The 11,797-nt window shown below is 42.9% G+C and overlaps 1 protein-coding gene across 1 annotated transcript; it reads right to left on the bottom strand.

The window, feature by feature from the left end:
* Positions 1-2,367: 2,367 nt before the first annotated feature.
* fgf19 (fibroblast growth factor 19) lies at positions 2,368-9,269 on the bottom strand (the record flags this gene model as incomplete). Its single annotated transcript, XM_084330538.1, has 3 exons — positions 2,368-2,703; positions 7,958-8,061; positions 9,062-9,269. 3 exons carry the CDS (start codon positions 9,267-9,269, stop codon positions 2,368-2,370), a joined length of 648 nt encoding a protein of 215 aa, XP_084186664.1.
* Between the last annotated feature and the right edge of the window lie 2,528 nt (positions 9,270-11,797).

The following is an 11,797-nucleotide window of genomic DNA, read 5'->3' as shown; positions in this document are numbered from 1 at the left end:
CAGGGCGGTAGTTGCCTGGGTCTAATTTGCTGCCCTTTTTGTGCAGAGGGGTCACCCTCGCAATTTTGAAGTCCTTGGGGACGTGTCCCTGTTTTATGGAGAGGTTTATTATGTGTGTGATGATTGGTGTGATGGCGGCTGCTGAGTCTCTGAGGAATTTGGAGGGGATGTTGTCATGGCCAGTGGCCTTGTTAGGTTGGAGGGCGCTCAGTTTATTGAGTACCTCATCTGTTGTTACCATTTCCAGCTTGAAGTCGTCCTTTCGGACCCCTAGGTTTTTGTAGTAAGCTACTATGTGTTCTACCCCATAAAGCCCTGAGTGAGAGTAGTAGTAGTAGTAGTAGTAGTAGTAGTAGTAGTAGTAGTAGTAGTAGTAGTAGTAGTAGTAGCAGTAGCAGCAGTAGTAGTAATAATAGTAGTAGTAGTAGTAGTAGTAGTAGTAGTAGTAGTAGTAGTAGTAGTAGTAGTAGTAGTAGTAGTAGTAGTAGTAGTAGTAGTAGTAGTAGTAGTAGTAGTAGTAGCAGCAGTAGTAGTAGTAGTAGTAGTAGTAGTAGTAGTAGTAGTAGTAGTAGTAGTAGTAGTAGTAGTAGCAGCAGTAGTAGTAGTAGTAGTAGTAGTAGTAGTAGTAGTAGTAGTAGTAGTAGTAGTAGTAGTAGTAGTAGTAGTAGTAGTAGTAGTAGTAGTAGTAGTAGTAGTAGTAGTAGTAGCAGTAGTAGTATTGTATCATGCAACTCGTTTTCAGTATCACCTTGGGACAAGCATCAATAAGGCACAAGACAAATATTTGTAATAACTGTGTCATTATGGCTTTATTCAATATGACATGGTATGAATTTCCACAAATGTACCCTTTTCAGCAATTCATAATTAACTAGCATTCATAACCTCTTCAATCAAACTCCTGTATCATTCAACAGCACACTCTACATGTCTTCTCGTCTGAAACATAGAGAAGCATTAAGAGTAGAACACTTAGACCGTCACATGTTTCTGTACAATAAGGCCCAGGATTCAAAACCTCAAGGATCAAGCTGTGGAATACCTAACAAGCAGTGGCATTTAAATAATTAAATAAATACAACTTTCTTTGTCCTTGTGTGTCTGGAGTGGTTGTATGCAGTGTTCCTGTCTGTTGATAGAGGTGACCTTGAATAAAGGACCCATGCAACCTGTGTCTTTAATCTCAACCCCAGGGTTCCCACAGACATTGCAAAATGAAATTCAATGACTTTCAAGTACTTTTCCAAGCACTATTTTTCATTTCTCAAAAGCGCATTTAAAAGGATCCAATTCACATTTAAATGCGTTAAAAAAAAAATCGGAAAAAAATCGGATCCAATATTTACGGCTTTCCGACAATTAGTTACACTTTAGATTTAAAAATAATTCTTTATTCAGAACAATGTTATCATGGATGAACAAAACGTTCAGTGCGAATGGTTGATTTGAATTCCAAGGACTTTTTAAGCACCTTGTTAAAAAAAAGAAATTGGCTGTTTTCAAGGAATTCCAGGCTTTGACTTTTTGTTGTAAAAAAATCAAGCACTTTATAAGCACTTCAAGGACCTTGTGCGAACCCTGCAACCCGTATTACTCTTCACGGCTCCTTGCCTTCTTCCTCGTTCCTCTGTAGGCCGAACAGCGGTGTGTTTCCCTGCAGCGCAGCGCTCTGACTCAGCCCAGCTGCACCACACGGTACTGCAGCGCAGCGCTCTGACTCAGTCCAGCTGCACCACACGGTACTGCAGTGCAGCGCTCTGACTCAGCCCAGCTGCACCACACGGTACTGCAGCGCTCTGACTCAGTCCAGCTGCACCACACGGTACTGCAGCGCAGCGCTCTGACTCAGTCCAGCTGCACCACACGGTACTGCAGCGCAGCGCTCTGACTCAGTCCAGCTGCACCACACGGTACTGCAGCGCAGCGCTCTGACTCAGCCCAGCTGCACCACACAGTACTGCAGCGCAGCGCTCTGACTCAGTCCAGCTGCACCACACGGTACTGCAGCGCAGCGCTCTGACTCAGTCCAGCTGCACCACACGGTACTGCAGCGCAGCGCTCTGACTCAGCCCAGCTGCACCACACAGTACTGCAGCGCAGCGCTCTGACTCAGCCCAGCTGCACACAGTACCGCTTGGAAGGTTTTGGATGTCAGCGGCTAGACGTTGTAGCCTTCTGGTGTCAGGAACCAGGCTCGCCCCCTCGCCCCGAGATTTCAGCCGTGCCACTTGTGTCGTCTCTACACGCTACGGGCACCGCACGCGTGCATTGCCTCACGCCGCGCACAGATCGAGACCTGTACAACGAGGACGTCTCTCTCTCTCCGTCCCGACCGTCTCAACCTCTGACGGAAAGCGGACATTTCCTTCATCTCTTACTGAAGCTGGGGCTGTGGATAAGGATCTGCGAGAGCTTCCCAAAGGACTCCATGGCGTCCACGTCGTCCCGATACGTCAGCGACGTGGGGCTCGTCGTCGAGAGCTCCTCCGGGGGGCCGTAACCGCGGGGGGACGCGTCCCGGCTCAGGGTGCTGACCATGGGGAGGAACTGGGAGAGGGCGGCCACGCCGCGGTCCCGGCCCTGCAGCCTCCGCCGCTGGCCGCCCAGGCTGACCAGGGTGCCGTGTCTGTCGGAGACGTAGACGGTGTAGCCGTCCGGCTGGGTCCGCTCTCGGAAGGTGCAGTCGTCTCGGGCGTAGGCGTGCTGTAGGGGACAGAGGCGTAAAGTACTTCGTTACAACACTTAACCTTCTGTCGTGTCGGCAGTGGAAGGGTTAACCGGCTGCTGTGTGGCAGTGAAAGGGTTAACCGTCTGTGTATTGTGGCAGTGAAAGGGTTAAAAGTATCTGTTCAACTATAGGGCTGTCGCGATAACCGCATCACCGCAACGTCACCCACGGGTGTAGAACAGACAACCGCGACAACCGCAGGTACAATAAAAGGGGCATCATCATTTTTTACTTCATTTAATGACGCAGCGTCCGTTTTCCAGTAGCATGAGCTAACTTCACGTTTCCATACAGTTTGCAACTCACAGATGAAATCAGGATTTATTTTCATATCTCGGACTCGAGCCCCCAATGTTTACCTTTTCCTGTATTAATCTGAACGTAGTAGAGTACAGGGGAGTACACTCTAGGGCCGAAGTGCCGGTCATGTAACGTGCTTGTTATAACTAGCCGGACTTCGGGGTAATTCCCTCTGTAAAGTGGTGACAGTAAACCAGGAAACTGGGTGTTTATTTCCGTTTGCAGCTCTTTATTCTTCATGTTAGTGACTAACGTTACACACAGATTGGGCGCTGCCTCTCTGCCGTGGTCCCGACGTTAGCTAGCCATCTGTAGCATTGATGTGGCCCCGACGTTAGCTACTGTATAGGCTAGCCATCTATAGCATTGATGTGGCCCCGACGCTAGCTACTGTATAGGCTAGCCATCTATAGCATTGATGTGGCCCCGACGCTAGCTACTGTAGGCTATAGGCTAGCCATCTGTATCATTGATGTGGCCCGACGTTAGCTACTGTATAGGCTAGCCATCTGTAGCATTGATGTGGATCCGACGCTAGCTACTGTATAGGCTAGCCATCTATTGTAGATGGATAGCCTGTGGCTAGCGTTGGGACCACACCAGCGTTGTGGCTGGATAGTCTGTGGCTAGGACCACGCCAGCGCCACAGATAATCTGTGGCGTTGTTGTGGTCCCGACGCTAGCCACAGGTCAGCCCTCCACAACGCTGGCGTGGTCCCGAGTGTGGCGGAGAGAGGCAGCACTTAGTTTCCCCTAATGATGAACAATGATGACACAAGTTGTGATATTTAACTAGCTATGTATATGTGCATTCACATTCACTAACGTTAAAATAGTGTTATAATAACGTTAAATGTTCGCTCAAATAACATTCGTTTTAAGTTGGAGAAGGGCATATATCCCACAATGCATCACTCTTAAAGGAGCAGGCAACACGCTACTACTTTGATCACATTTCAGAACGTTGAGGGACAAATGGATAGATTATCAAACATGTTTAAAATAGTTTCAGGACTCCTACGACCTTAGAATTTTTTTCTAATCATGATAGCGGGTAAACTCGCATGTCTTAATAATAAAAAAATATATATATACAGGTATATAAAAAAAATAATAATAAAAAAAACGTAATTTTTATTTTATTTTAAATTTTTATTTTTTAATAGAAGTGCGGTACCACCGCATCCCGCGGTGATTAGCCACACACACAACTGCGGTGAGAAAATGTCATACCGCGACAGCTCTATGTTCAACCGACGGGCTGCTCAGGCCAACTGTGACTCAAGCTTACCAGGGGTGTAAAGTACTTAAGTACTGTTTTTTGGGGATTTGTACTTTACTCTAGTATTATTAGATTTGTATATTTGTACTTTTACTCAATTACATTTCAGAGAAAAAAAACATACTTTTTACATTCTTACATTTAAAATACAGACCTACAAAGTACAAATCTCGCAGGTCCAACCATTTTAATTAGTATATTTGTTTCTCTGGCCGAACTAACGTTAACGTTATTAATCCTGCGGCCGCTCTTTATTTAAAAACAGCCAATCAAATCCCCATCAATGGAAAATTAACCCGCCCATACCCATGCTGTTTGGTCCTTGTGCAAGACTAGAAAGAGCGGAGATCTTTGATTAAACACCTGCTATCAGAAGAATAGACAGTCAGAAAAAAAAATTTACTTTAAAGGGGAACTATTTTACTATTTCTTTCTCTATTTGGGCACTTTTACACAATTCCTGTGAGTCTATGGAACACCTCTGTAATATATATATATTTTTTTTATTCATTGTTTTGTATTTCTAATCAAGTCCTCAAAAACAGCATTTTTCTACCTCAAGATCTCGAGCTGTTTTGAGCCTGGGCTCCAACCACTGCGGGTCGTCCTCTTCCCCTGAACATTAACATGCAGCAGTGACTATATGACATCACATATAGGCACATTTTCAAACGACTCAGTTCAGTGAGGGTGAATATTGTGAGAGGAGAATTGGAAGAATGCGCCAATATGAGAATTTTGAGACATAGATCATATTAATATAAGTTCACATAGCTAGGAAACAATGCTAAACACTCAAAAAGGCCATTTATAAGATAGTTCCCCTTTAACTTTTTAGTACTTAAGTACATTTAAAAGTAGAAGCTTTTTTACTTTTACTCAAGTGTGTTTTTAGTCAGATACTCTGACTTTTACTTGAGTACGATTTTGAGACGGTAGTGGTACCCATGCCCATACTTTCACTTAAGTATAATTTCTGGGTACTTTTTACAGAGACAGGGACAGAGGTGGGGGGGGGGGGGCGACGGTGACTAAGGGGGTTTAGAGGGAGAGTCGGCAGTGCAGAGTAAACAGCAGAGGGATGTATAGACATGTTTTATCAAGACGCGTGTGTAAAACCTGCCTCAGGCTCTTGTGAGAGCGTGTGTACATTGGGGATGTCGTCAGCCAGAGCCAGAGGCCAAGGTTGTTGCTGCTGTTGTATCGTTTCATTCAGGGTTTCTCTCTTTGCAAACAACACACACCCACCACCGCTCTGGACAAAGGTTGGTGAACTGGATGACTGTCAGAATGCATGGGGTGGTTTCTGACTTCTGTAAATATCATGCAAAAATGCAACCTTTAGGGGAATGAATTATTATATATTTTCTTTTTTTGCTAATGTCTACATATTAGGTCTCCGTCATGCTGAGGTTCCTGTAAAACCAGTGAGAATTAAATTATATGTCATTCCATTGTATTATGCAAGTGTGAGTATGCCCACAGTATTCACTTAAGGTTTTTTTTTTTTTGCCCCAGAATGGAATACATTCTAATAAATGTTTCAGTGTAATGTTAATCTCTGATTTTCTTTTTTAATTTACAACATTAATTTGTATTCATTCTGACACTTTGAGACAGAATATCTTTTTCCCTTTAGGACTGTGATGATGTGATAACATACCATGTGTCAATATTAAGCAACTCGGATTCCATTGTATTTAATGTAGGATACACGTAAAAAAAGAGCATCCTGATGTAAAGCTGTCGATTAGACTTTCATGTAATTTCAAAACAAACGCATTCACTTCTAAATAATGCCATATTAACCCTTTCACTGCCACACGACAGAAGGTTAGCCCTTTACTATCACACGACCGACGGCGATGCTCCATCATTAGCATCATTAGCTCCGCAAATTATGCTAATGATGGAGCATCACCGTCGGTTGTGTGATAGTAAAGGGCTAACCTTCTGTATTGTCACAGTGAAAGGGTTAACCGGCTGTCGTGTGGCAGTGAAAGGGTTAAGAGAATACTTTGGAGAAACTTTGTTTCACTTAACAACCTGACATGTAGGGATTCACTGACTGCTAATAGACGAGCAGATTTGAGGGAATCGGACACGGAACTTTTGATGCCGTTTAGAAAACTGTTTTTATCTCAAGACAACATGAAATTCATGATCCTCAAATTACAGTGTCCCATTTTAACAATAACAGGATGTCCCTTTTAAACAATAGGCGATTTATGAAATGGAACTAACAAAATGTCAACATCCTAAAAAGGTGAAATTCATTCAGTCATTTTTATTCACAATTACATCCCATTATGAAATACACTGTGATAAGACACTGAATACACTTCCTTCGATTTCTTAGTCTAGTGCTTACATAAAATGCCACGCCCCCTTGACATTGATGATGTCATGACCATGGAACCCATTTCATCATCACATACAGCAACACGTAGGCATTGGCTTTTGGTTCTGCCTTTGTACACATTTAAAGATATACACTCTGAAGGTTTAAAGGAGCACTTGCTCTAACTATATTTTTCACATAATCTCACATTGAATTCTTGTGTTATGTTAATTACAGTACCATAAAATGATGTAGACATCACTGGTGGTCATATTCAAACTAATTTACTCTCAATAACTGTCAAACTAAATGAATGTGTGCAAAACTGTTTAGAGATTTTGGCTGTGTCTGAGATTAAGTGCAAAATAAATCAGCATTGTTTTTTGATGAAGTGCCCCTTTAAGTGGCACGCGGTGGTGTAGTGGTTAACACTGTCGCCTCACAGCTAGAAGGTCCAGGGTTCGATTCCCGCTTGGGGACCCAGTTTCCGCGAATGTCAGGCCTTTCTGTGTGGAGTTTGCATGTTCTCCCCGTTCTCGCAAGGGTCTCCCCCCCCCCCCGGTAAGAGAAACCCAATATGGAAAAACATACAGAACAGATCGATAACACTGCCGCGTCCCTGATGAAGATGAACAGGAGAACTTGCATTGGTCCCCGGGGCATGCCCCCACGCCGCAGCCCCCATCAGCTCCCGGCTGCCCTTGGGGGGAAGGATGACGGGATGGGTCCAGTGCAGAGACTCAATCGCATCGGTGACCCCACTAATTGCATGTGTGTGTGTGTTCCTGTATGTGTGCCGCCCATCGCATGTGTGTGTCTGCCTGCATGCCGAATAAAGACTTCTCCAAAGTCAGTTATTATTATTATTATTATAAGTGATCGTCTGTTTGGTGGATTTGGCGACACTTGTGGTGACTGGTGGTAACATCAGTATGTTTTCACACTGCAGAACACAGGTGCAGCCACCACCACCTTGTCGACACGTGCCCTCATTAGCAGTCATCTATCTATCTAGCATGTATGTCAAGGCAGGTATACATGCAGGCTATATAATATAGTTTGACATTCAGGATTTATTTTTCTCCTTTTAAGTTTTTGCGTGGGAGTTAATGTCAGGCGGTGTTCCATTGTAACATGGGCCTGTCACGACCATTGATACATAATTATACCTGTAATATACAAACAGCTTAAACTCCACTCACATTTTCAGTCATTGTATATCACCTAACCCCAACGCATTATGTCATCAGCATCACAGCATGGCGTTTTTACAAGGTGTTTATATTACATATTGTGAGATTCTTACCGACGAGTAGAGTCTCCCGCTGCTCTCCATGCACAGAAAGTGCGAGGCCGCTACTCCTCTGATGACGACACGACCCGTGTCCACCGGGCTGATCTCCATGAGGCCTGAAACACCACGCGACAGTCAGAAACCATACCTACAGTACACTGTACAAAATAAATGTTTTTTTCACAGGAAATTCACTGTATTATTTTACAGATTACTTTTGTTTTTCTACTTTATTAAGTGTAAAGGCCCTAGAAATACAGTAAATTACCTTTTATCAAAATATTAACCATTAAATAAAGGTTGTAATCTGTAAATGTATTTGATTTTACTGAAATTTGACAGTAAGTATTTGGCAACCATTGATGCCAGACATTTACCATTTTCTTGCAGCTTTTTTTCTTACAGTATATATACATCCTTATTATTATTTAATTTGTTTCACGTTCATGTCCAGGCTATGTGTCAAAATGCCTAAACGATTCCCAAGATTATATTATTTCGGGAGCAGCTAATTCCAAGTGATCGATTTGGCATCCTTCTTTTGAATGACTGCATGTTTTCTTTGATTATGTGTTGGGTTCTCCTAAATAGGGGTACATGGTGCATTTATATATCTCTTTTATCCAAAGCACTTTAAACAATTCTTTGTCACATTCACACCCCGACTCTCTTTTTTAGACTCCTTTTGTATCACAAACAGTACTGTATTTGTAAATCTGGTATGTCATAAATAGATGTAGCAGTACACTGTCTATCTGTATGTCATGTATGTTATGATTAATTGAAAAAGGGGGACCCTGATGTAAACAAGACGAAAGTCTTTCTCTGGTCTGCATCCCCTTAACAATTGTGTGTATTGAGACGTACTGTATTGTACCCATTCTGCAATCTGTTAATAACATTTCCAATCAATCAATCAATCAATCAATCAATCAATCAATCAATCAATCAATCAATCAAAGGCGACCGCATGCAAGGTGCCAACCTGCTCATCGGGAGCAATTAGGGGCTTAAACTCAAGGACACTTCTTCGACACGCTGCTGCAGGAGGAGGAGCGGGAATCGAACCGGGAACCTCCGAATGACCAGACTGTCTGATGATGGGTTTTTACTTACTGTATGGAGATTGCTCTGCAGACCCGTGCACCGAGCCGTCCCCGTTAATCAACACGTGCAGCCCGTGCCGTGCCGCGTACAGGTGTCTGAGGCGCACGGTGTGGCCCCAGCCCAGCGCCACGTGGGGCCCCTCGTCCTGCAGCAGAGGCAAACACACAACCCCGACGGCGAGGAGGAGGTTAGCGACACAGACTGCAATAAAACACATGATTTGTCTGTTTCCCGGCGTCAGCCACGTCCTTATTATCCCAAACGGTATACTCCCGCGACGTCCCGATACACTCCAGTTGTTCATATTCACATTCCAGCCTATTTAAATGGGCTCCTTATCAGTTGGATCGATAACCCTCTTCCCAAAGCGAGTTCTGGGAACCACAACACAACACAACACAACACAACACAACACACCCCCGGCCGGCATCCAACGGAATCATAGCGTTGGTACATGCGCTCTCCATGCGCCATGCGCTCTGCATTGATTGATTGATTGATTGAAAAGTTTATTAACAGATTGCAGAATGGGTACAGTACAGTACAGCTCAATACATACAATTGTTAAGGGGATGCAGACCAGAGAAAGACTTTCGTCTTGTTTCCATCAGGGTCCTCCATTTTCAATTCATCATAATGCAGCTGTGCAGGTGAGAAGAACAGACTCAATATACCGTTTGGTCTTTATTCTTATATATATTGTAGCCTAATGGCTTTTATAATTTGCACTATTGTCATCTGGTAATCTACTGATCATTGTTACTCAGCTGAAAGAGTTGTACCCTTCCTGCTGACTTGTCGTACAGAAGTAGCTTTGGATAAAAGCGTTCATGCAGCTAAATGACTAAATGTAAATGTGAATGTAGCTTACTGGTGGTCACTGGTCACCGTCTGACCAATAGAACGAACTTCCCACCATGCAGTCAGGACAGATCAAACCCGCCCAATATTCCGCAATGACTAAAACACCTCTTCAATCAATATCTGAAATGATAATAATACAAATAATAATAATAATAACCTTCTTACTGTCTTTACTATTCTGTACTTTACCACTATCTATGTTACTATATAGGCTACTACCTATACCTACTAATATGTCTATACTACTATATAGAGTGTAACACGCATGTTCAACACTGTTTGATGAACAATGTGCAGTTATACTCTTAGCTGCCAGAGGTATTCCCCTCCTGCCGACTAAAAGCGTCAGCTAAATGTAAAATGACTAAATGTAAAATGTGAGCAGATATTTTGTGAAACATTTAAGAATGAGTTTTTAAGAAAAGGGTTTGTATAGCTATTTTTGACGATTACAAATGTGAATAATGTTTTTGTTATTTTCTTTTCGAATACTGTTTTGGAGTATTAATTTAGTTAATAACATATAGGCATGTATAAGATATGCTTCAGTCCCTTTTCAGTCACTGCCAAATCAAAGATAATGATTGTGTATAATGTATTGTGTGATGACTGAATAAACGACTACTATAATACGTGTCACATCCCATGATACCTATAATTTAGCATTTTAAAAGTTTGCATTTTGTACTTTTTGTTGTGCTTTAGTTTGTATATTGTATAGTGTTTGGTCTGCTTCTCAGCATCGTTTTGATTACTAAATGCTCGTACGTTTGCTATGTTTCTGAGATGAAAGAACGGGATGTCCGATATTATCGGCCTACTGATATTATCGGCCGATATTGGCATAAAAATGTGATATCGGAAAATATCGGTATCGGTTTTCAAAATTAAAAAAAGAAAATAATAATAATAATAATAATAATCTTTTTGCATTTATTTAACCAGCAAGCAAGTAAGAACAGATTATTATTTAATTTATTGTCAAAGTATGCATAATGTTGTGTTAATTACAGACAAGATATATGTAATGTTAATTACCTGAAATTATTCCGTTTTTGAGGGGGGGGGGGGGGGGGGGGGACCCTGCATATATCGGTATCGGTTGATATCGGTATCGGAAATTAAGAGTTGGACAATATCGGTATCGGTAAAAAAAGCCAATATCGAGCATCCCTTTCACTTTTTTACTCTATGAAGCACAATATCAGGAGGCTCAGAGCATCTCACTGTAATGTATGTGTTAGATATTAAGTAGTACTTCACTTAATAATCGACTCAATATTTAAACAATAGTCTTTATTTGCATTCTCTGGTCTAGTGCCCGCGCACTCGACTTGCTCTCAGTATGCATTCTCTGAAGTGAACGCACAGCGTCAGCTCCTATGACGTAACCACGTAACGGTGTGGCACGTCAGTACACAACAGTATGTGACAAATAAAACAACTTGAAACTTGAACTTGAAGACATAATATCATCTGCATGCCATGGCATTGTATTGCTAAGTTGTTGTTAAATTGTACTCAAAGGGACTCACTCCACTCAAAGCTACATACTGCTGCAAATAAGAACGTCACCCGATGTGTGCACAGGGTAAAGTCGACTCCTAATAAAGGGAACGACCTGGCAGAACTTCTGCAGCCCAACTAACTAACCCAGAACACAAGGACATTGGGTCAACCCCCCCCCCCCCAATCTCTTATCGGACGGAGCGTTTCCGCTGCCCGGGTGGCGTGAATATTAAAGGCAACCAACTTGTGTTCGGCTTTTCTCTGATTGGCCGCCCCCCCCCCCCGCCCCCACGCACAGGCAAGCGCAGTCGTCCCACGTCCCAAATGAAATCCAAGGAGCGCAAGCGAGCGGCAGCGCGGGCAACCAACTTC

This window comes from Notolepis coatsorum (genome assembly GCF_963971535.1).
Source record: "Notolepis coatsorum genome assembly, chromosome: 15".
Lineage (NCBI taxonomy): Eukaryota > Metazoa > Chordata > Actinopteri > Aulopiformes > Paralepididae > Notolepis > Notolepis coatsorum.
This window is presented reverse-complemented; position numbering and strand designations above follow the sequence as displayed.